The following is a 23,521-nucleotide window of genomic DNA, read 5'->3' as shown; positions in this document are numbered from 1 at the left end:
GCCCTAGAATCACATAGACTCTGTCACAGGATCATAGTTCCTTTTCACTGCTCTACAGATAACATCGCAAGCATTGTGAAATGTTAAGTTTTCCATCTGAGATGCTGGTGAAACTATACTGACATCAGCTGGTCTGAAGGACCCCAAGAGAAGCTGACTCACCAAAGCATGCAGCTGCTACCTCCTGATGATTTCATTCCCCTTGTCCCAACCAATCAATGACCCTAATTTTTCAGTCCCTTGTCCTCCAAGATCCCCTTAAAAACTGTTGGCCAGGCCAGGTCCAGTGGCTCATGCCTGTAATCCCAGCAGTTTAGGATGCTGAGGTGGGTGGATCGCCTGAACCCAGGAGTTTGAGACCAGCCTGGGCAACACAGCAAGCCTCCTTCTCTACTAAAAATACAAAAATTAGCTGGGTGCAGTAGTGAACACCTGTGGTCCTAGATAATCAAGAGGCTGAGGCAGGAGGATCACTTAAGCTCAGGAGGTCAAAGCTGCAGTGAGCCATGATCACGCCACTGCATTCCAGACTGGGCAATAGAGAAAACTTGTCTCAAACAAACAACTCTAGACCAGAACTCCTTAGGGAAACGGATGGAAGCATTCCTTTCATTTCCTTGCTTGGCCACCCTGTGATCATTAAACTCTTTGTTGCAAACTCTGCTGTTTCAGTGCATTGGTCCTTATTGCACAGTGAGCATATGAACCTGGTGGTCCTGTAAGTACTCTTTATTTTTCTCTGTTAATTCTTTCCATGGATAATTTAACTATTACCAATTTTAAATGTCACCTCTAAAGACACATCTACCTCTCTACCTTACTGAGCTGTTGTATAATGGAATTTTCTGTTTACTTTTCTAAGCGAACAAACAGTGTTGTGCTGACATGCAGTTGTTAGGTTTTCTGTTTTTCTGTGATGGGAGTCAGTTTTGTGTGTAAGTCAGTTATAATTATATAAAGTCATGATGAACTCAAGGTCAAGTCCTTGTTTGGTTTTATACCAAGCTGAGAGAGAACACTGTTTCTGTGGGAAAACTTGATCTATTCTACAGCACGGTATTTATGAATTATAATGTTGCACAAGGCAGACGTTGAATGGAATGGGTCAGTAGTAAACCCATTTATAGCACAGGTGAGCTTTGGAATGGAGACCCAGGCTGGCATTTTGTTGGTGCTCTTACATTGATCATTGGGCCTGGTCACTTTTCTGGCCCCAGGGGCTGGTGCCTTTGCTTCCTGAACAGTAAAGAGTATATAGACTTCTATTTTTTTCCCCCCAAAGTCTCTGCAAGGAGCATAGACTTCTAAGGCCCAGGTTGCTAGCAGCCTCCTACCAGGAGCTAAATAAATCATTTGGCAGCCAAGCAGAACCCAGGGCAGCGTGGGCATAAAGGTCCCTATTTAGGCTCCATAGGAGGGGCCCTCTGAATCTTGGGCCTACCACTCTGCCAACCCTCCACCTCCACGAGGTTTCATGAGCCCCCGCTAGCATGCTCACCACCAGGGCTATAGCAATAGCCTTGGTACCCCTGGGGCCCAGGCCGTGGTGGTTGAGGTTCACGTAGGACTCCTCCATGTTCCGAATGAAGTAGGAGACAGGCACTACACCCACCAGTTTGCAGGCCTCCAGGTACAGCTCCTTTGGTCCAGTGGTGAAAAATTTCTCATCTGCAGAGAAAGATGGGCTGAAGTAGGATTTCTCTTCCACCTTTGCCTTCCCTCCCCTCTAGCCCCAGGTCACATTCACTCATGTCTAGACTGTCCTCTGCCAGAGGATCTCTCCCTGTGGGTATGTGCTAAGAAGCCAGCTCCTGTCTGGGACATCAGTCCATGGTAGGAGAGGGAGACTGTAACTCCAGAAAGTCCCAGATGAATGTTTTCCTTTGGGTAGGAGATGAGGCCCATGGTTTTAAGCCAGAAGCTTTCCTAGAAGTGAGCAATGTGCTTCACCCCACCTGCCCAGGTTGGCCACATCCAGTGACTGGTCAAGGACATAGAAGGCCCAAGCCCTCTTGCCCACCTTTGGACAATTCTGAAAGGCCAAAAGCAGATGACTTTTGATGGCTGATGGAGTCTCCATTTCACTTTTAATTTCACCACCACTATCACAAGGTTGTGAGTCATGAAAAAAGCTTCACCAAAGACTAATAGAGGCACTGACATTTAAAAAGCCCAACTAGGACAGGGTGGACCTCTCAAAATGGCAAACCAGTGAATATGGAAAGACCTCCACATCAGCGAGAAACAAGCAGGCTTGCATGTGAATGGTCTTTCTTCTTTCAAAAGTTTGCATGTCATTTTCCTTATAAAAAGGACTGTCATCCTTGCTTTATCGACGACAAACCTAGCCTCAAATAACACACAGTTGTTCAGTGCTAAAACCAGCTAGCAGAAGTAGGGACTGCACCTTTCCATTCTAACCCCTGGGGGCGTTTATTCCTTAGGCTTTAGGCCAGCCTGGCCCGTGGTCACTGGGCATCAGGTCTCCCTGGATTCTGGGTGCCCCACAGCTGTGTCCTCATTAGGCAAGTCCAGCCTATGCCAGGGCTTCCTGGAGCCAGCTGGCCTCTACGTCTGCATCTGTTTTTCCTTCAGATCCCAGGGCCTTTGGCCAACCCCCTCCCCGCCCAAACAATCTAAGGCTGACAATGGGAACTTTGTTGGTAAAAGGACAAGTGCTTTACAGGGAAGCTGATTTTGCAAGCACAACTACAAAGTAGATTTCTTTTAGGGATGCTTGTACAGCAGCGCTTCTCAACCTCAGCACTGCAGGTATTTTGGGATGGATAATTCTGTTCTGAGGGCTGTCCTGTACATACTAGGGTGTTTAGTAGCATCCCTGGCATGGAACCACAAGATGCCAGTAGCAACCCCCTACCCCTAGTTTGCCCAATGTCCCCTTGGTGCAAAATTGCTTCCAGGTGGGAACCACTGTTGTGGAGAAAAACAGCTCATGGCATGTGAGCAAACCAGGCTCGTCTCCCCCTCTTCTCTAGACTCACAGCCAGCACTGCTCCCAGCTGGCCCATTTCCCGTGCCCTCCCTGCTCATTCCCAGTGTCTCAGCAACCACAGCAGGGGCACCAGGAACCAGGGCTGCTGAGCCCCGAGTTTCCCTTCAGGACAGAGTTTTTGGTGCCAAATTCAGCCATTAGAGGTTCCTGTTGGCCAAAGCAGGGAAGGTAACCCCCAGTTTTGTCCCTGGGACTAATTCTGCTGGGTTTGATGCTGACCCTTTCTAGCTGTGTTCCCTATTGTTATGTTTTATGGGCAGCTAGAGACAGTGTTAGCACTTGCTGCAGTCAGGGGAAGAGGTAGGGGAATGAGATAGAAATAGGACCCTTTGGCCAAACATCCAGTGTTGTCCTTTGCTACCTTCTCCAACCAGGTGAATGAAGTTGGGTGTTGGAAGCAACGTCAGCAACAGACTTGAAGTGGACCAGAAGCCAGAAAAAGAGCAACAAGCTGCCTAGGGGACAGTGGGGAGGAGGTCTGCGTGGAAGGGTGAAGATGTATGTTGTATGTTGACCATGGTGGAGAGGTTTATAAACTGACTCGATGCAGATGAACTTCACAGTTTAATTTGGCAGAATTGGCCTTCCTCCATCTCTGCTGCCTGTGAATCACTGCCCACCAGCCAGCTGCAAGGCCACAGGAGAGGAAGGGTGACTGGACTAGCCTTGGCCTGGGAAGTTTGAGGCTGGCCCTGTCAGATGGAACCAGTGTCATTCTCCCCTTGCTTCACAAGTGTTCTCTTTTGATGTTTCCCTTCTTGGGGAAACTGGGAGGAGAGAGAGGGTGGAGGTGTTGTTTGCATTAACAGAGTCTTTGTTTCAACTCAGCCAGTCCCGATACCCAGGCATGCTTAGATTTATCAAGAAAAGTAGGGGAAACCAGAGCTCTAAGGTGAGTGTGGGAAAGTCACTGGGATGCAAGATAGGCCACAGAAACACTCCAGGGGCCTGGAATATGGAATACAGAAGGCAGGACCATCAGAGTGAGTCAAACACAGGATCAGCCAATATGCTGGGCAAACTCCCATTGTCCCTGGGCAATGCCTATGATCTCTTTAAGGCCCAGTTCTTCTTCTGTTAAAAATGGGCAATGATGTCTACCTTCTAGGACTATTGCAAAGATTGCATAGGATGCCCCACGTGGAAATATTTAGATCAGAAAACCCTGTTTGTGTATTGATTCAGCTTTTAACAAGCTGATGTGAGGGTACTGCTCCTGAGGCAGGTGACAAGTGTGGGAAGCTGAAGCTGCTGTCCCCGGCCAGCTTGGAGGAGGACTCCAGGCAAAATCGAGCACAGGCCTTTCTGCCACATTTCCTCCACAGGCCGTCCGTGGGGCAGACTCTGGAAAGGAGTGAGATGACAGCTCCTGGAAACCAGATTTCTCCAGCTTCTGAGAAGCTGCCCTGACCGCCCCCAAATGCCCATGCTCACCTTCAATCTCCAGGTCTGTTTCCGAATTCTCCTGGGCTGGTTTCACTTTTTCTACAGTTGGCGGGGGTTCGGCCTCACAGTAGAGCGTTTTATCGCTGCTCTGTGGTACTAGCTCAGTTTCAGTCTCATCTGGAAGAAAAAAACTCATCTCCTTGATGCCAGGAATAAAACCTGCTGGCCTCTCCAGTAAAGCCTGCCGCTACCGCCCCTCTGTCTCTGCTCCCTTCCTCTGAGTCCCAGGTCCTCAAGGTTCCCCAGCCCTGCCAGGGCAAGTCCACTCTACAAACCTGCCTTCCCCAATAGCGCTGCCTCTGACTGCTGGGTCCATGGGGGCTTGTGAAACCAACTCCCTTCTGCTCCCTGGAGACTGGTTGCTCCTGCCCGCTTCCCTGTCTGAGGCCTGCCTTGGAGATCAGCTCCTTGCTCACACTTTCCCCTTCTTACGTGTCTGGGTGGGTTTTGAGGTGTGCTGGCACTCTTTCAGGTGAAAGGTTGGGTCCCGATACATAGGCTTCCTTATTGTCAGGCACAAATGGTGCCAGGGAGTATAAGAGGCAGGGCAGGCCAGGTCAGGTGGCAACTTAGGTCAAATAGAAAATAAAATGGACCAGGAGCAGTTCCAGAGAGCAAGAGAAGGAAGGGTGACTGGGTTAGCCTTGGCCTGGGAAGTTTGAGCTGGCCCTGTCAGATGGAACCAGTGTCATTCTCCCCTTGCTTCACAAGTGTTCCTTTTGATGCTTCCCTTCTTGGGGAAACTGGGAGGAGAGAGAGGGTGAAGGTGTTGTTTGCATTAACAGAGTCTTTGTTTCAGCTCAGCCAGTCCCGATACCCAGGCATGGGTAAGAATTTGACTTACCTTCTCTTCCTTCCAATCTAACATTGATTTGTGATCAGGAAGAAGGAGGGGCTTGAAAATCTCCCTTGGGTTGAAATGAATGACTATGATTAATTCATAGTGATGAATTAATCATATTACTGGGAACAGAGCTTCCCTCACACCAGTCCTCTACACTTGCTAGATGTGGTTTTACCACCTCTGGGCCATTGACCTGGGATCAGCCATAGGCTTGTGGAAGCCACACATAAAATCCAGAGCTCAATCCTCGGGCATCAGCAGGACTCAGCAGTTTCAAGAAGCCACACTATGCCTCTGAATGACCTGTCAGAATTTAGCCAACCCACTCATTGGGTGGGCTGAGTGTTTGTGGCAGGGGTCACAAGTTTTGACCACCCAGATTCTAGGATGGTGGGGTTCCTAATGAGTCCATGTTCTTTCTTAATCCTTGTCCATAGACCCAGGTTCCAACATTTATCTCCCAGCCTATCTGGGATACACAGTGCAGGTAGCAGTAGCCTGGTAGTTAGAAGACGACAGCAGCTTGGCTGCCAAACTGCTGAGTGCCTTAGAAAAGTGATGAATTTCTAAGTCTTAATTTCCTTAAATTTCCAATTTAGAATTCCATACAACCAGTAGGATGCTGGTAAATATTTAACAATTGATTCTCCAGGAAAAACAAAAACAAACAAACAAAAAAAAAACACCCAAAATATCCTGATTTATAGTGTTAGCCAATTCATGTGGTGTAAATATTCCCAATGTGGCTGATTTCAAACTATAAATATGGTATCAACCAGCCCACACAATACAAATTAAAGCTGACTGGAGCCAGTATGACATAGTTCTAGCATAGCACTGTAGCCAACTCTTCCTGTTTGCCAAGCCCTGAACCCAAGTCAGTATAACACATCATCCCACTTCTAGAGGGTCCCAGGTGAGGAAAGAAGTGGGCTTCAGGGTCCTGTGATCACTAGGTGTTGTATTGAGGCAGTGGGGATGGGCCTGAGTGGTGAGAGATGGGATGCCCTTTCACCTTCTGTCTCAGGCTGAAGAGGCTTGTCATTGTCCATGGTGCCAGGACCCTCTTGAGGGCAGCTGCCAACTTCTTGCCACCTCTTGACTGCTTCCCTAAGAAGCACACCTGTCCATTCGCCTCTGTCTCAAACTTTGTGAACTTCTCTCATGAGGGGGCATCCCAGGGGAGCCTGCAGTTATCCTTCCCTCCCAGCAAGCCCTGGGAAGAGTGGGCTTTGATGGAAATTGGATGTGCACGAATTTGACCCCAACTCTGTCTGGGAGAGGTAGCTACTTCTCCAGCTCATCCGGGAGAGTGGGACTGCTCTATTGCTGGGAGCCCTGTCAAAAGGATGCCCACCCCCCTGTGACTTTGTGACTCAGGAGCCACTTTCATTTCATCTTCAACATTCCGTGACCTCATGCAGTCATTGTGATTCACATGGTGGACCTGGCAACAGCAGGCCTCCCGCCTTCTGGCAGGCACCTGTTCTCATATGTCCACTGGGGCCAAGCCCAGGCTTGGCTGTGAGTGCTTAGGTGCTGTGCGGGGGGCCTCTCAGTGGTGTTGTATTTCCCTCTAAGTCAGGACCCAACCCAAGCCTCTTAATTAGGGGACTGTGAAGAGCCGCCATCATGTTCTTCTCGCAAGAGAGCTGTGCTTCAGGTAGGAAGTATTTCAGTGGTGGGTGAAGTCGGTTTTCTTCTGCCCAGCTCTTCTTCCTTTTTTCTTTTTCCCATGGGAGAGCATCTCAACCTTGAAGCTGAAGATCAAAAGCAAAGCGCAATGAACATATGTCCTATCACTATAGTTTGTTGCAGCCAAAGCATTGTTAAATCCAAACTACGGGGCTGCCTACCTTGAGACCGTTCAACCAGCATTCCCACACTCGGCCATTCTCACGTGTGTTGGAGTTGAAGTCCAGTTGCAGTTTGGTGTCAGAAGAATCTGGAGGCGCATTTGTTCTTTCTTGATAAGTTTTCAGGACATCAACGGTCAGGTCAGTGACTGGAGGGCTTGAGGATGTGAAAATTCCTTTTTCTTTCCTTTTTTTTTTTTTTTTTTGCTACTCAGAATGAGGAAGATCTAGAAATTTGTGCAAGGAAAACATGATTAGAACCGTGGATCAAAATAAATATGTATGCCTGAGATGTTACTTATTCCTTCGAGCATTCACGCTGAGAAATACTTATTGAGTCTCTATTATGCACGGGCGCTAAAATAGGCACCACTGTGGGGAAGGGATGCAGACATGATGAAGACAGGACCGTTTTAAGGCATGTGCAATGCATGATAGAAATTGACAAGGCCACACTAGGGTGAGGGTCCTGGGCAAATACTTTTGGCAGAGTTCTTGCTCATATAAACAATTTGAGTCACCCTAAGTCAGCATGTCAGCACCATTCTGGTGGCCTAATCTCATGTGGTCCTTCTAAAGAAATACCAAACAGGCCAGGGGTATGATCAGTTCCTAGGATGATCAGGTAGACATGAGTCCACCAGTGATCCTCAGGGCATCTGGCTGACCCACACTATTGCAGAGGATAAGGAAGCATTAACTGGGAGAAAGAGGGATCAGAGGGCATGTGTGTCCTGGTCTAGGGCTCTGGGTGCTCTACTTGGAGGGCACCATCTGGTCTCAGGTACTGAAGGGTGAGTGAGAAAATCTAGAGGTAGGTGCTCCAACTAAGTCACTGGACAGAGGCACCATCAGCCTGGGTCTAACAGCAGCAGGGAAAATGAGAAGGGTCTTTGGGGAAACGTGCTGGGAGTTCAGGGAGGGTGAGGTTTCTTCACACTGGTGAACTTTCTTGGGCTCTGGACAAGTAGAGTCTGGGGAAAAGGCATTTCCAGGAGGTCAGGATTAAGGAAGGCAGCAGATCTCCAGGTAGGAGTGCAGGCTGTGAAGAGGAGTAGCGGAGCGGGAGGCCACCAGGGCCAGAGCAGCTTCAGGGAGAGATCCGAATGCAATTAAAAGGCAATAGGGAGACATTGAAGAGTTTTGAACAGGAGAGTGACATCATCAGAGATTTTCTTTAGAATGGTGGACAGCAATATTCTTTGCATAATAGTTATTTCTGGAAAAAATAAAAACATTTAAGGACCATAATTTAAAAAAATGTGTATCTTTTAAAAACCCTGAAATGTAATACCTGTAACTTCTTTTTATAACTTATTATTTTTCAAAATTTCTGTGATTATTATTATTTTTTCTCAAAACTTCTGTATTATTAAAGGGGTTTCTTTTTTTTTTAGGTGGTACTTGCTCTGTCGCCCAGGCTGGAGTGCAGTGGAGCGATCTCAGCTCACTGCAACCTCCACCCCCTGGTTCAAGCGATTCTCCTGCCTCAGCCTCCTGAGTAGCTGGGAGTACAGGCATGAGCCACCACATCCAGTTAATTTTGTATTTTTAGTAGAGATGGGAGTTTCACCATGTTGGCCAGGCTGGTCTCAAACTCCTGACCACAAATGATCCACCCACCTTGGCCACCCAAAATGTTGGGATTATAGGTGTGAGCCACTGCGCCGACCAAGGGTATCTGTTTTTTTTTTTTTTTTTTTTTGAGATGGAGTCATGCTCTGTCTATTGCCTGTGCTGGAGTGCAGTGGCACGATCTCGGCTCACTGCAACCTCCGCCTCCTGGGTTCAAGCAATTCTCCTGCCTCAGCCTCCCAAGTAGCTGGATTTATAGGTGTGCACCATCATGCCTGGCTAATTTTTCATATTTTTAGTAGATACAGGGTTTCACCATATTGGCCAGGCTGGTCTCAAACTCTTGACCTCAAGTGATCCGCCAGCCTCGATCTTCCAAAGTGCTAGGATTACAGGCATGAGCCACCATGCCCAGCCACACTAAAAAAAAAAATTTTTTTTTTGAGACGGACTTTTGCTTTGTTGCCCATGCAGGAGTGCAATGGCATCATCTTGGCTCACTGCAACCTCTGCCTCCCGGGTTCAAGCGATTCTCCTGCCTCAGCCTCCTGAGTAGCTGGGATTACAGGCATGTGCCACCATATCCGGCTAATTTTGTATTTTTAGCAGAGTTGGGGTTTCTCCATGTTGGTCAGGCTGGTCTTGAATTCCCGACCTCAGGTGATCTGCCCGCCTCGGCCTCCCAAAATGCTGGGGTTATAGGTGTGAGCCACCATGCCCGGCTCCAGTCACATTTTTAAAATTAATCTTTTTATTTTGAAATAATTTTAGATAACAGAATTACAAACATAACAGAGAGGTCCCATTTATTCTTCACTCAGCTTCACTTTATGTTAACATCTATATAACCATAAAAAATGATCAAAACTAAGTTAATATCAGTACAATGCTATTAATTAAACTATAGACTATATTTGTATTTTACTAGTTTTCTCATTAATGTCCTCTTTTGGTGCCAGGATGCCATATTACATTCGTTATTGTGGCTCTGTTGATCTCCTCCAAACTGTGACATTTCCTTAGTCTTTCTTTTGTCTTTCATGACCTTGACACTTTCAAGAAATACTGGTCAGATATTTAGAATGTCCCCAGTTTTGGTCTGGCTGATGTTTTTGTCATGGTTATTGGGAAGGGTGCCACATAGTTGATGTACCCTTCTTGGTGTGTGTCAGCAGTACATGATGTCAAGATGTATTATATTGATCACTTGGTCAAGGAGGTATCTGCCAGTTTTTGCTACAGTAAAGTTGCTATTTTTCCTTTTATACAGAATACAGACTTAGATACTTTAAGACTCTGCAAATGTCCTCTTTCTGCTCAAATTTTTGCCCACTAATATTAGCATCTATCAGTGGATCATGCCTCAACAATAACTATGGTGTTCTCCTGGTGATTTTCTGTATTCGCAATCCTTCTACATTTATCGACTGGAGTTTTTCTACAGGAGTTGCCCCTCTCTACCACTTGTTTATTCAGTTGTTTGTATCTATAGGGACTCAGGTTTATTTTATTCCTTGGGTTACAATACAATACTATCATTTATTTTACTGTTCAGTTTCCAACTTTGGCCATTGGGAGTTCATTCAGGTGGGTTCCTGTGCCCCCCTTTTTTTGAGCACTTCCTTACTCCTCCTCCTTTTTTTGACATCCTCCTCCCCCTTTTTTTAAGCACTTCCTTACTCTCTGGAGTCACAGAAATTACTTTTCTGGGCGAGCACAGTGGTGCATGCCTGTAATCCCAGCACTTTGGGAGGCTGAGGCGGGAGGATCACCTGAAGTCAGGAGTTCGAGACCAGCCTGGCCAACATGGTGAAACCCTATCTTAGCTAGGTGTGGTGGCATGTGCCTGTAGTCCCAGCTACTCAGGAGGCTGAGACACAAGAATCACTTGAACCTGGGAGGCGAAGGTTGTAATGAGCAGAGATCTCTCCACTGCACTCCAGCCTGGGCGAGAGTGAGACTCTGTCTCAAAACAAACAAACAAACAAACAAAAAACAAAAAACAGAAGAAATTATTTTTCCAAGGAGAATTGTATTTGGAAACCTAGATCTGGGAGGTTGTGTACTCATCACTATGTGGGTATCACTACTTCTAGACTTTTTGGTGAACAGAGCTAGGAAATATATGTGTGTGCATGTAAACTAACCCACCCATAAAACACATTTATATTTATTTCCATACCAGTCCATCTATATATGTACACTGAACAAAAACCATGAGTCTATACTTATGCCTCGATCCCCAGTCCGGCACTACGTGACTCATTCATGCCGTCTCCTTTTTCGTATTTGTCATTTCTTTCTCCTGGCCATAAACCTGCCTCTTGTTTTCTACCATATATCTGCTTATGTGTTCATCTCTAATATATATACATAATTAGTTTCAGAATTGCTAAGCCATAGTCCTAGAAACAAATTTACTAACTAGAGCATGGTGTCTGTTAGTATATAAGGTTGTGGCTGTTTACCCCTATGGTATCCAGTCAAAATACATTTTTCCCCAGTTACTTAGGTCAACTCTTTCTTCTCACCCCCTTCAGTGGGTTATTTAATTCACATATAATACAGTGAGATTCATTTGTCAGAGTCTGCATTTCATCTTTCCTCACACATCCTGGTTGATTTTATTATGGCTGATATATGGCAGAACTCATTCTTTGTAGTGTACAGTTCTATATGTTTTGACAAATATATATTGGTCAAATATCCACCACCACAGTCCCATTCAAAAGAGTTCCATCACCCTCAACAGCCCCTCATGCTGCCTCTTTTACCCCTCGTCCTTCCCTATCTCCTGGCAACCACTCTTCTCTTTTCTATCCTAATAGTTTTTGCCTTTTCTAAGTTACATTAATGAAACCATACAATATGTTGTTTTTTGAACTAGCTTCTTTCATTTAACAAAATGCATTTAAAAGTCATCCACGTTGCTGCAGAGTTCCTTTTTATGGTAGAGTAATAGTCTGTTACAGAGATGTACCACACTTTGCTTATGCATTCACCTGCGGAAAGACACCTTCTTACTGTCCTCTTTTTTGGTGATTATGAATAAAATGGCTATAAACATTCATGTGCGGGTGTTTGTGTGAACATGAGCTTTTTTCTCTCTTGAGTTCTCCTGCCTCAGCCTCCTGAGTAGCTGGGATTATAGGCGTGTGCCACCACGCCTGGCTAATTTTTGTATTTTTATTAGAGACAGGGTTTCACCATTTTGGCCAGGCTGGTCTTGAACCCCTGACCTCAGGTGATCCACCCGCCTCAACCTCCCAAAGTGCTGGGATTACAGGAGTGAACCACCACGCCCGAATATGTATGCCCATTTTTGAATTCCCACCAAGAATGTATGACAGCATCAGTTGCTCCACATCCTTGCCAGTATTTACCATTTCCAGTTTTTGGTTTTGTTCTTCCATTCTAGTAAGTGTGTAGTGGTATTTCATGGTTGTTTTAATTTGCATTTCCTCAATGATTAATGATGTTGAGCATCCTTTTGTATGCTTATTTGCCATTTATATTTCTCCTTTGTCCAGATCTTTTGCTTATTTTATTTTAATTTTTATTTATTTATTTATTTATTTATTTATTTATTTATTTATTTTGAGATGGAGTTTCGCTCTTGTTGCCCAGGCTGGAGTGCAATGGCGTGATCTTGGCTCACTGCAACCTCCCCCTCCCGGGTTCAAGTGATTCTCCTGCCTCAGCCTCCTGAGTAGCTGGGATTACAGGCGTGCACCACCATGCCTGGCTAATTTTGTATTTTTAGTAGAGATGGGGTTTCGTCATCTTGGTCAGGCTGATCTTGAACTCCCGACCTCAGGTGATCTGCCCGCCTCGGCCTCCTAAAGTGCTGGGATTACTGGCGCGAGCCACTGCGCCCGGCCCTTTTGTTCATTTTAAGTTGGGTTATTTATTTTCTTATTGCTGAGTTTGGCAAATTCTTGATATATTCTGGAAGTAAGTCTTTTGTCAGAAATGTGATTTGCAAATATTTTCTCTCAGTCTGTGGCTTGTCTTCTCATTCTCTTAACAATATCTTTCACAGAGTAAAAGTTTTAATTTTAATAAAGCCAAATTTTGTCAAAATTATACAAATAGTTTTTTTTTTCTATTATGGATCACATTTTTGGTGTCATATCTAAACATTATTTGCCTAACCCAAGGTCATGTGGATTTTCTCCTGTTTTGTTCTAGAAGTTTTATAGTTTTGGCTTTTGCATTTAGGTTTATGATCCATTTAATTTTTTTTATTGCAGTGAAATATGCGTGATAAAATGTGCCATTTAACCATTAAATTTAACATTTTAAAGTGTACAATTCAGTGAGATTAAGTATACGCACAATCTCGCGCAACCATCACCACCATCTGTTTCCCGAACTTTTCCTGTGACCCATTTTGAGTTAGTTTTTGTATAAGTTATAGGTTGAGATTCATTTGTTTTGTGAAGTTATAGGTTGAGATTCATTTGTTTCACATGTGGACATTCAATTGTTCCATCACCATTTATTGAAAGACTATTCTTTTGCCATTTAATTGTCTTTTCACCATTGTTGAAAATCAGCTGAATTTGTATCTTTTCAATTTTGTTGTGGGGCTAGTATTTCAGAAACCACATAACCAGCATGTGCTGTACCCTCTGATTAAACTGTTGTGCTTTTGAACTACTAGTTCGTGAGGAAAGCCTTCATGGTGCAGAGAGGTGGGTCTGAAAGCACTTAGGGGTGGGAGGTGAATTGACTGTATAATTAATCCAAGGAGCTTGGCTTACATTTTGAGGACAGTGGGAGTTTGCAGTAAAAGGTTTTAGGCAGCAGTGACCTGATATGATTCACACAGTGAAAGATTGCTCTGGCTGCAGTGTGGAAAATGGATCCAGGCAGAGGAGAATCAACACTAGTCAGGAGTGGCTGGAGGAAGTGGATCCATTGAATAAATACAAAGAAGGCCAAACCACTTGGATTTGGGAATCAATCAGATATAAAAGAGAAAGGGGAGAAGAAAAAAGCAGGGGCCAGGATAGCTCAGTACGTGGTTGTGCCACTCCTGAAGGAGAGAACAAAGGAGCTGGGGCAGGAGTCTTTTGGAGGATGGTGGTGGGGAGGTGATGAGTACAGCTTTGCCTGGGTTGAGTCTTTGAGTTGTCGCTGGGGTGTCCTTTGGGAGAGGTCCACAGGCAAAAAGATTTATGGGTCTGTGGCCCAGAAAAAGGATTTGGGTTAAAAATGTAGATGTGTGAGTTTTCAGCATATGGATGGTATTTGAAGCCATTGGAGTGGTGAGACTTTCTCAAGAAGGGACGGTAGAGTAAGAGGAGGGAAGAGGCCAAAGGAGAAATCCTAGGAACATCATCAGGAAAAGGATGGTGGTGAGAGGAACAGAAGTGAAGGACACAAGGATAGGACATCCACCAAGACAAGCGGAAAACAAGAATGTCACAGAAACCAAGGGAAGAGAAGCTTACAAGAAGGGGGAAGTTATGCAAAATTACAGAATATTCAAGAAATAATAATGCCTAGGGCGTGTTCTTTCTGCAGGACCCTACTATCCTCAACAAGGAAAGCATCAGGAACAGTGAGGAGGGAGTTTTGGTGGCGTGATGGTGGTGGAAGCTATATCATAGTGGAATGAGCATGAATAAGAGTGAGGAATTGTAGACAGCAGCTGCAGACAACTCTTGCAAGAAGATTGGCTGTGAGAGGTGGGAACGCAGGGGCTAGCTGGAGGGGACCTGGCACTGAAGAAGGGCTTCTTGACAGGAGTGATTTGAGCATGTCTTAAATGTTGATGAGAAAGGGTCAGTGAAGGAAAGGAGAGGGGTAGTAGAAGGAGCGTCATCTCAGAGGAGGCAGGCAGGAGGGGGTCCGGAGCATGGTGGAAGTTCCAACTGCTGTGTTGGGAGAAGAGGAAAAGGTGGTTAGAGATGCTGGTCAATGCATTGTTGTAGCAACAGGGATTAGAGAATTTACACTTGGTGGCTCTATTTTTTCTCTAAAGTTGATGGGGAGATAATCTCCTGAGAGCAAGAAGGGAGGCAATAGGGCAGCAAGTTTGAAAAGAATGATCATTGTGAGAATGGGAGAGAAAGCTAATTAAAGAACACAGAATTGCTGGGGAGGGTTGAGGGCAGAAGAGAGGTTGGAGACTAGCACACTAATGGCCTCAATCTATGGAGGTGGTAATTTTATTCATCGGTACTCAGCAGCCCAGATGTAAGAGCCAAGAAGAATAGTTTTACTGACCTACGCAGATATAATCCAAGAACAATGGGCAGGAGAGTTGATGATATTGGGGACAGTGATTTAAAAGAGGGGTCATGGGAATTCCATGTTGGATAGAGAAAGAAATGATGACTGAGAGAAATCTTGAGAAGGACAGAATAGAGAAATCAAAGGTTTGATGGAGTTAAAAGAAAAGATGAAGTAGAAGTGGGAGAGGCAGAAAGCCATGAGAAAGCCATGCCCTCAGAGTGGGTGTGTGAATTTATGATTTCAGAGGGGAAACAGTGCCCAGTGATGACATATCCAAGGTGCAACCAGGGAAGGGAGTGTCTGAAGTACATGGAAATGAAGGTCAATGAGGAGATCATGGCAATGAGCTTCCAGGGGTTAGGATGATTCATCCACACTGGTGACAGGAGGACTAGAGGTAGGGAAGAAGACTGTGAGTCCAGGGCTGAAGTTTCAAGGAATCGGGGAGTGGGCGGCAGGTCAAGGAAAGTAAAGGTTGAGGTTGGGGTAAACATTGATGAGTGCTTGATAAATCTCTAGTGAACACATGGATGCATGAATCAGTGAGTAAGTGAGCAAATGAATCCAGTAATTCAGACTAATCTGGCGTACATTCTGGGAATATCTAGCCATAAATCTTGAGATTCCCAAAGAAAACACTAGGCTCAGAGAAGGCAGATCACTAGGAGTATAGAGGCCTCGGGTTATCATAAGAGTTGAAGATGAGCAAATCTTTTCAGCCTATCCTATCTGAGAAGCTATTTGCGCTCTCTAGACCAGCCCATGTTCAATACGGTAGCCATTAGCTCCTTGCAGTATTCAGAACCTGAAATAAGGCTAGTCCAAATTCAGATGTGATGTCCAAGCAAAACACACACTGGATTTTGAAGACTTAGTACAAAAAAAGAACATAAGATATCTCATCTTGAACTACTGATTACAAGTTAAAATACAAAATTTTTGGATCTATGGGGTAAAATAAAATATTATTAATTTCACTTGCTTTATCAATTGATTTATTTTTACTTTTTACACGAGGCTACTAGAAAATTCTAAATTACATGTGTGGTTCACCATATATTTCTTTTGGGCAGCCCTGTTCCAGGCGTTGGTCAGTAGCCTCTGTGATCCTGAAGAAAGCACTATGCCGCCCCAATATTTGCACATGTTCAATCAATAAGTTAATAAATGTAGCCACTCTGTTGGAATTCCACATATATTTGTTGTCATAAGTAAAATTTTAGCCCTCAAGGGCTTAAATTTCTTATACACTGGAACTGTCCCTTTAAGAGAGCATCTTAAGTCTCTCAAAGTATTGCAAAACCTCCCACTTGCTCCAGTAGATAGGTTCTGCACCCTGGAAACCATGGCGGTGATGGATGCAAGTGCTCACACTTGTCTTCATTGTTAGCACAGTTGGGATGAATTGAGGGAATTGTCTCCTTGGGATATTTCTGACACAATGAGGTTGGAGACTGTGCAGATTGCACTTGTAATTTTCCTCTGACTGGGGAAGCCTAAGGCTCCACTCCTTCAGGCCCAATCTCCTTGGAACCTGTAGTTACTGGCTTGCTTAGTAATACTCATTACAGTCGGAAGGGCAGGAACCCGATTTTAGCCAGAAATTGTGGAAGAAGATCCTACGTCAGCAGCGTCCAGAGCTGTTTTTTCCGCCCAAATCCAAAAATGTAATAGTAAACATTGAGAGTTGACGCTGGGTCAGGCACAATGAGGAAACTGAGGCCCCAAGACCTTAGCAACCTGAGAGGTTCCACAGGTAAAAAGTGGCAGAGCTAGGATCTCAACGTAGGTGGTGTTGAGATCCACCACACTAACTCCAAAGTGTGTGATCCTCATATCATCCTACATCTTCCAACACAACTGATTATGGACCAGGAAACAAAAAGAGGGAAGCCTCACTTAATTGGTCTCAGAAAAAGCCTCTGAAAGAACATGGATCAGTTGGGCTGACACATTGTGCCCATGCATGTGCATTGAACAGCCCAGTTGAGACTAGATCCTTTAGCAGAGGTTCCCAAACCATGCATTGGAATAAGTGTTTAAGGGCCTCATTCCAGGGCTGCTAAATCAGAACTCTGGGAGTAGGGCCTAGAAATTTGTATTTTGAAAGCATTTTCCCAGTGGAGATAAGGGAACCATTACCCTTGATTAGGATCTGATTTGGAACTTGGACTTCTGGATAACTCATGGTACAAAATGGAAGGGAGGGTACAAGGAGGGTTTTACTCAAGCCACATCAAAGGAGGGGGCCTGACCTCAGGAGCGCCTTTGGTAGATCCACCATTTGTGCACTAATTTCTAAGCAGCTTCCCAACCTTCAGATTGCTGGGGCCTCTGTTTCGTCTTAAACAAAGGGATGAGTGCTGTTGCCTGAAGGCAGGCAGACATTGCCACCTCTAAAACTAAGGGTAAGTAGTGGGAAGGCCACAATAACTCTCTCCTTCTTCCTCCTTTTAGCCTTTCAGTGTTATGATGTACCCAGCTGGTCCAGGATCTGGTGACTCTCCAGAAGGCTTGCCTGAACAACCAAGTCTCCAGCCACAAATTGGAAATCGCACAACTCAGACACTGGGTACTGAAACTGGGTGCATCATCCAGTCCCTCCTTCAGAGCCTGTTTGGGGCAGAAGACTGGGGGAGGGAGACTGGGGAAGAGAGACTCAAAGAGGTTGCTGGGTGGCACAGAAGTGATGGCAAAACTGGCCTTCATTTAGTGACATATGCTTTGTTCAACCAGTCAACAAAGGCTTATGTGGTGGCTAGTAGTGCTAGCGAATGCAGATTTGGCCGCTTGCAAAACCAATGAGCAAGGTCGTGGTATGGTAGAAGGAGACTAACTTTATTATAAACCAAAGTTAGCAGCAGGGCAAAACGATCCAAGCTTTTGCTTTAATGGAACTGCTTCACATTTCCAAGCAAAATGCAAGGCTTTAAGAAGTTTTGGTATGGAGGGTATGCAAGGGGTGAGGCAGTGCAGGTCTTCATGACGAGTTCTGATGACTTACCTTGAGTTACTGCCCATCTGGTGAACAGGCTGGCATCATCTTGGGCTGGGCTGAGTTGTAAATTAACTGTAGCCTTGAAGCAATCTCCTGGTGGAAATTTCCACAGATGCCTATACTGTTTCAAGATTTAGTCTCTGGAACTTTTAAGCCAACATACAATTAGATATGCTAACAGTGTGTGTGTGGCGGGGGGATGGGGTGTCGGGGGCAGGGGGTGCCTAGTGGTTAACTGAACAAAAAGAAACAAAGAAATAAAAGAATATAACAAGAATATAACCTTCAAGCTGGGTACTTGGTTACAGTAGGTGCTTGGACTGTATTAGAGATACCTCAAGGTAAGCAACAACCAGCCAGAACTGGTCCCTGGCCTGGTGGACGTTTCTCTCTTCTCTCTCTCTCTCTCTCTCTCTTCTCTCTTTGTCCTCTCTCCTTTCTTTCTTGACTCCCTTACCAATGGGACACCCTGTTTTCCTGGATTAGGGAAAAGAAGACCCATTTAGAAAGTAGGGAAGGAGACAAAATCTTACTTCCAGAAGCAAGGTAGGACTCAATTTGTGACCTAGAATCTGAGACAGGGAAGTAGAGGCAGGAAAAGAGGGAAAATGGGGAAGAACTCGCTTCCTTTCTGGGCTGAGAAGGGCTAGAAGTCAAGGTTAAGTGGAGCCTTAGAGCAAGTCCAGCTCTTCATTTTACAGGTGAGGAAACTGAGGAGCGAAGAGGTTATAGTATGGTCACAAGGTGGACACCTAGTTAGCGGCAGAAGTGGGAATAATAAACTGTGGCCTTTGAATAACACTATGGGGCCTCCAGTGAGGCACTCAATTTTAATCCGGCACACTTGGGTGGCAGCCGGGAGCTAGGCGAGGCTAGTTGCCATGGGAACCGGTTCCTCCCACTTCCTGCGTGCGCACCCATAGACCTGCGCTCCCAATAAAGTTGTTGTTGAAGCGCGGCGGCGGGAGCCCTGGCTGCACCACGTGGGCCGGACCGGGCCGGGGGCGGGGCCGAGCTGAGGGAGGCCCTGCAGGCGGCAGTGAGGAGCGGAGGCGGGCGCGGGCGCGGGCGGCCGGCCATGATCGCTTCGTGCCTGTGTTACCTGCTGCTGCCGGCCACGCGCCTCTTCCGCGCCCTCTCAGGTACCGGCCAGGCGTACCGATAGACAGGAGCCCGGCCTGGGCCCGCCTCTGCGGGGTTCCGCGGGCCTGGGGCGGTGTGCGGTTGTCCGGGCCTCACGACTACGGTGCCCCGGGCAGTGCCGACGTGTAGGGAGGCGTTCCTGAGCCCCTGTCCCGCGGGCCCCTCCTGACCCCACGAGGCCTGGACCTGGCCGACGACCCTCCTGGGCGGCCCCGCCTCCCGCCTGTTGTCAGATGGCGTCCGGCCACGGTTAAGGTGGAGAGGAGCTGTGGATGGGCAGGGCCCTTTCCTGGCCCTGGGGGTGCAGAGAGATCGTGGGGTCCGCCAAGTCAGCACCCCGGGGGGTCGGGAAGGGGTAGCAGCTCGGACCGAGGCGAGTGCCCAAATTCTCGGCGGGTGAGGCGGGTCGGCTCTGGGAGGTTTATGGCCGAAGTACTAGACGCACCGGTTTTCGCCAGGTTAACTTCACACTCACCTTTCACTGCCACCTGGCAGCTCTTGCGCCTCTCTCGCCGGTGTCTGGTTGAAAAACGGACGCACAGTCAGAGACACATTTAAATTTCAGCTTTGGAGCATTCCCGCCCCCAGCCCCGGCGGTTTAGAGGGAGATGTGCTGGGGTGGGGGCAATGCTCAGTCGATACCTCAGAGGGAGTGGTTATTTCGTTACTTTTTCATAATTTGTCTGCATTCTCAATTCCTGGGCTTTGAAATTACGGAGGGTTTTATACGACCATCAGTTTCTGAGATCCCATGGAACTCGCAGACTTTTTGCCTTTAATTTATGGGACAGGACCAAGAAGTACTTAGAAATGAGGGCTCTAACTGTGTGTTTTGTGGTTTTCCTTTGAGGAACTTTACACAATTGATACACAATGTGTGTGTCATTGATAATATATATTTCATATAGAAATAGTTTAAATTTATTTTTACTGTGTATCTGCTATTAGAATGCAAACTTCAGGAGGGCAGGGCCACGCCCATTTTGTTCGCTGTATCTCTGGTGTTAACACATTGCTTGGTATATAGTAGGCACTCAGTGAATTCAGGAATGTCTTGTGTGTCCATACTTCTGAGGAATGGGAAACTCCACAGAAGTCATTGTTTTCAGAGAACTAAGGATATTCTTTTAACTATGTTGCTGTGACTCCTGGAGCTCTTCTAATGCCGTCTATGGCAGCCTTAGTGATATAGTATGCTAGTCCAGAGGTTTCCAGACCAGTAGAGTCGTAGGGATCTCAGAGGAGGGCCCCTCCCCACCTACACATTACAGTAGTCCCACTTACATTTACTTGGCATATTTGGTTTCCAAATAAGATTTTTAAAAAACAGAAGCATTCTGCTGCTGAAAATCCACCACCACCACTGCCAAAAGACATCTGCCAAAATCGAAAGCTTCTAACTTCGTGCATATGAACCAAAGAACCTCTGCCATCTGGTACACGCAGAGGATGTTTCAAGGGGCAGATAATTAGCAAGTCCTTGAGACTAAAGCTCAATGACCCAGTCCATAGGTTTAGAGCAGGGTTTCTCAATCTCAGCACTGTTGATGTTTTGGGCCAGATCATGTGTTGTGGGTCCGTCCTGTGAATTGTTGGAAGTTCAGCAGCGTCTCTGTCCTCTAACCACTAGATGCCAGTGGCACTGCTGCAGTTGTGACAACCACGGTGTCTTTGAACATTGCTAAATGTCTTCTGACGGCAAAATCACCGTGGTTAAAAACCATTGTTTAGAAGGACATAAATATACATAGGCTCCAAACAACATATTTGAACAGTCTTTCAATATTTGAGCCACTTTTAACTTTTCTTGCCTTAAAAAAAAATTGCCAGTAAAATGAGTCTAGTGATTGAGGGCCAGCATTGTGCATGTCACTTGTCCTGTGCTGTAAATAAATGGCTGAGTGTGTGAGTGTGGGAGTTGTTTGCTCTCACCAAAATACTGTGCTCAGAGTTTTTTTTAGAGTTTTTCCCACGTTCTTTCTTGCCTGTTGGTTGTGATTTGTGGCTGCAGTAGCAAAGAGATGTCAGCTGTCTCTTACTGTCAATTGTTGGCACCTTGTAATTTATAGCCTCTGGTGTGTTGTGGAATGGGAAAGCAGATAATGAAGTTTGTGAAGATTTTATTACAATAAGTAGCTTTAAGAAGAGGCTTAAGGGCCTTTGCTGAGATGTAAATTGTATAGATTTTTGAGACTCTACTTTAGGACTTTGTCTTTTGGAGTACATTCATAGATCAGGGAATTTATACAACTAGAAAAGCTCTTAGAGATTATCTAGTTCAAACTTCGCTTGTCTCTATTTTTTTTAATTAAATTTTTTTTTCCAATTTTTTTTTTCAATTTTTTTTTTTTTTTTTTTGAAATGAGGTCTTACTTTGTCTCCCAGGCTGGAGTGCAGAAGGGCAGTCATAGTTCACTGCAGCCTCGACCTGGGCTCAAGCAGTCCTCTCATTTCAGCCTCCCAAGTAGCTAGGACCACGTGCATATGCCACCATACTTGGCTAATTTTTAATTTTTTGTAGAGATGAAGTTTCGTTATGTTGCCCAGGCTGGTCTGTAACTCCTGGCATCAAGCGATCCTGCTGCCTCTGCCTCAGCCTCTGCCTCCCAAAGTGCTGGGAGCCACCACGCCTGGCCTCTTGTTCCCATTTTACAGTCAAGAGTAACTCCATCTGACTAGGGGCATTGTTCAAGGTCAGTTTTATTAATTTTGCTGCTAGATCATAACCCACAGTTCTGATTCACAGTCAAGTGCTGGTTCTAATGTAATGTAGTTCTTAGAACCAAAGAGTTTGTTAATAGTTTTAACTAAGTCATGTAAAAGGAGTGTGGTTATATGTGCCCATCTGTGTTCTAGATTACGTGAGAGAGCTGTTCTTTCATGCACTGAATATTTATCAGATCCCTGCCTTATAAATTAGTCACCACTTGTAAAGAACAGTGCCTGGCACATAGTGAATACTTTGCCCTGATTATGATGATGATGTTCAGGCATTAAGGTGGGCAGGCTCGGTGATGGTACGATGAGCAAGGTGGATATGGGTCTTGCTTTTACTGGGCTTATGTTTTAGCTGGGAGAAGAGTGTGGATTGGATGACAGTCTTATAACCTGGTATTTTGGCTTTCCTCCTAGATGCTTTCTTTACATGTCGAAAAAATGTCCTTCTGGCGAAGAGCTCATCCTCCCAGGTAGAAGGCGACTTTGCCATGGCCCCTCGGGGCCCTGAGCAGGAGGAATGTGAGGGCCTGCTGCAGCAGTGGCGAGAAGAAGGGTCGAGCCAGGTACTCTCAACTGCAAGTGAGGGGCCCCTTGTAGATAAAGGACTAGCCCAGAGCAGCCTGGCACTTCTGATGGATAATCCTGGAGAAGAGAATGCTGCTTCAGAGGACAAGTGGTCCAGCAGGCAGCTGAGTGACCTTCGGGCAGCAGAGAACCTGGACGAGCCTTTCCCTGAGATGCTAGGAGAGGAACCACTGCCGGAGGTGGAGGGCCCTATGTGGGCAGCTATCCCCATGCAGACGGACCCCCAGTATGCAGACTGTGCTGTCCTCCCAGTGGGTGCCCTGGCCACAGAGCAGTGGGAAGAGGACCCGGCGGTGTTGGCCTGGAGCATAGCACCTGAGCCTGTGCCCCAGGAAGAGGCTCCCATCTGGCCCTTTGAGGGCATGGGGCAGTTGCAGCCTCCCCCAATGGAAATACCATATCATGGTGAGTCTGACAACTGACTGAGTGAGCCAAGGGAGCAGGGTGTCTCAGGTGTGGGCAGAGCCATTGCTAAAGAGAAGATTCTATGGTAGGGAGCTCTGCCACTGCATTCTATTTTTCTAAGAATCTTGGCGTGTAAGATCTAGAGGGGCCTTACAGATCATCTCATCCAGCCCCATGGTTTTAAAGGTGAAATAATCACAGTGCAAAGAGGTAGCAGAACATGCCTAAAGTCATAAAGCCAGGGAAGAACCGAAAGCATACTCTAGTTCTGATTCTCCACAATATCATTTCTCTGGTGGTAACCCTAGGGCTTTCTGAGGGTAGGGATGGAGAGGTCTCAGGGCCTCTATTCTCTGTCTCAGTCACGATCACCTCAGTTTTATTTGTATTGTATATTCAGAGTCCATTAAAATTTGAAGAAAGGCATCAATAGATTTGAAATCCACTATGCTGCCACATGCCATAGGGGAGATGGGGACACACTGTGGTTTCTAGTCCTACAGACTCTTCCAGGTTTAGGGATCAGAAAACACCCAGGGCTGCAGTTAACTCTAGAAATGTCTTTAACCTCAGGTGACTGTTAAGCACACTCATCTGAGTGATTCTCCAGAGATATATGGATTTATCAAAAATGAGAGATTGTCAGCTTGCATATATGGAGCATCTATTAGATGCTAGGTACTGGTGATGTA

The 23,521-nt window shown here is 46.0% G+C and overlaps 2 protein-coding genes across 10 annotated transcripts in view; one reads left to right on the top strand and one right to left on the bottom strand.

Annotated features, from left to right (window-relative positions):
- LRRC74A (leucine rich repeat containing 74A) overlaps positions 1–5,911 on the bottom strand; it is a 44,358-nt gene extending 38,447 nt beyond the window's left edge. Inside the window, exons 1-3 of one of the 5 annotated variants that reach the window (XM_073011190.1) lie at positions 4,892–5,911; positions 4,448–4,576; positions 1,613–1,668 (exon numbers count right to left, since the gene is read on the bottom strand). In XM_073011190.1, coding sequence (XP_072867291.1) covers positions 1,613–1,668; positions 4,448–4,576; positions 4,892–4,955 — 249 coding nt within the window. In that variant the 5' untranslated portion in view covers positions 4,956–5,911. The remainder of the gene's footprint in view (positions 1–1,612; positions 1,669–4,447; positions 4,577–4,891) is intronic. The other 4 variants (XM_073011189.1, XM_073011188.1, XM_073011192.1 and 1 more) reach the window with 4 other exon arrangements.
- Positions 4,339–23,521, top strand: part of ANGEL1 (angel homolog 1) — a 40,608-nt gene continuing 21,425 nt past the window's right edge. For 2 of the 5 annotated variants that reach the window (XM_037984309.2, XM_073011187.1), the window contains exons 1-3: positions 4,339–4,460; positions 17,438–17,552; positions 22,254–22,829. In XM_037984309.2, coding sequence (XP_037840237.2) covers positions 4,434–4,460; positions 17,438–17,552; positions 22,254–22,829 — 718 coding nt within the window. In that variant the 5' untranslated portion in view covers positions 4,339–4,433. Of the gene's footprint in view, positions 4,461–17,437; positions 17,553–18,230; positions 18,320–18,967; positions 19,121–21,680; positions 21,815–22,253; positions 22,830–23,521 lie in introns of those variants that run through there. The other 3 variants (XM_007987376.3, XM_007987377.3, XM_007987375.3) reach the window with 3 other exon arrangements.

This window comes from Chlorocebus sabaeus, chromosome 24, assembly GCF_047675955.1.
Source record: "Chlorocebus sabaeus isolate Y175 chromosome 24, mChlSab1.0.hap1, whole genome shotgun sequence".
In the NCBI taxonomy this organism is placed as follows: Eukaryota; Metazoa; Chordata; class Mammalia; order Primates; family Cercopithecidae; genus Chlorocebus; species Chlorocebus sabaeus.
This window is presented reverse-complemented; position numbering and strand designations above follow the sequence as displayed.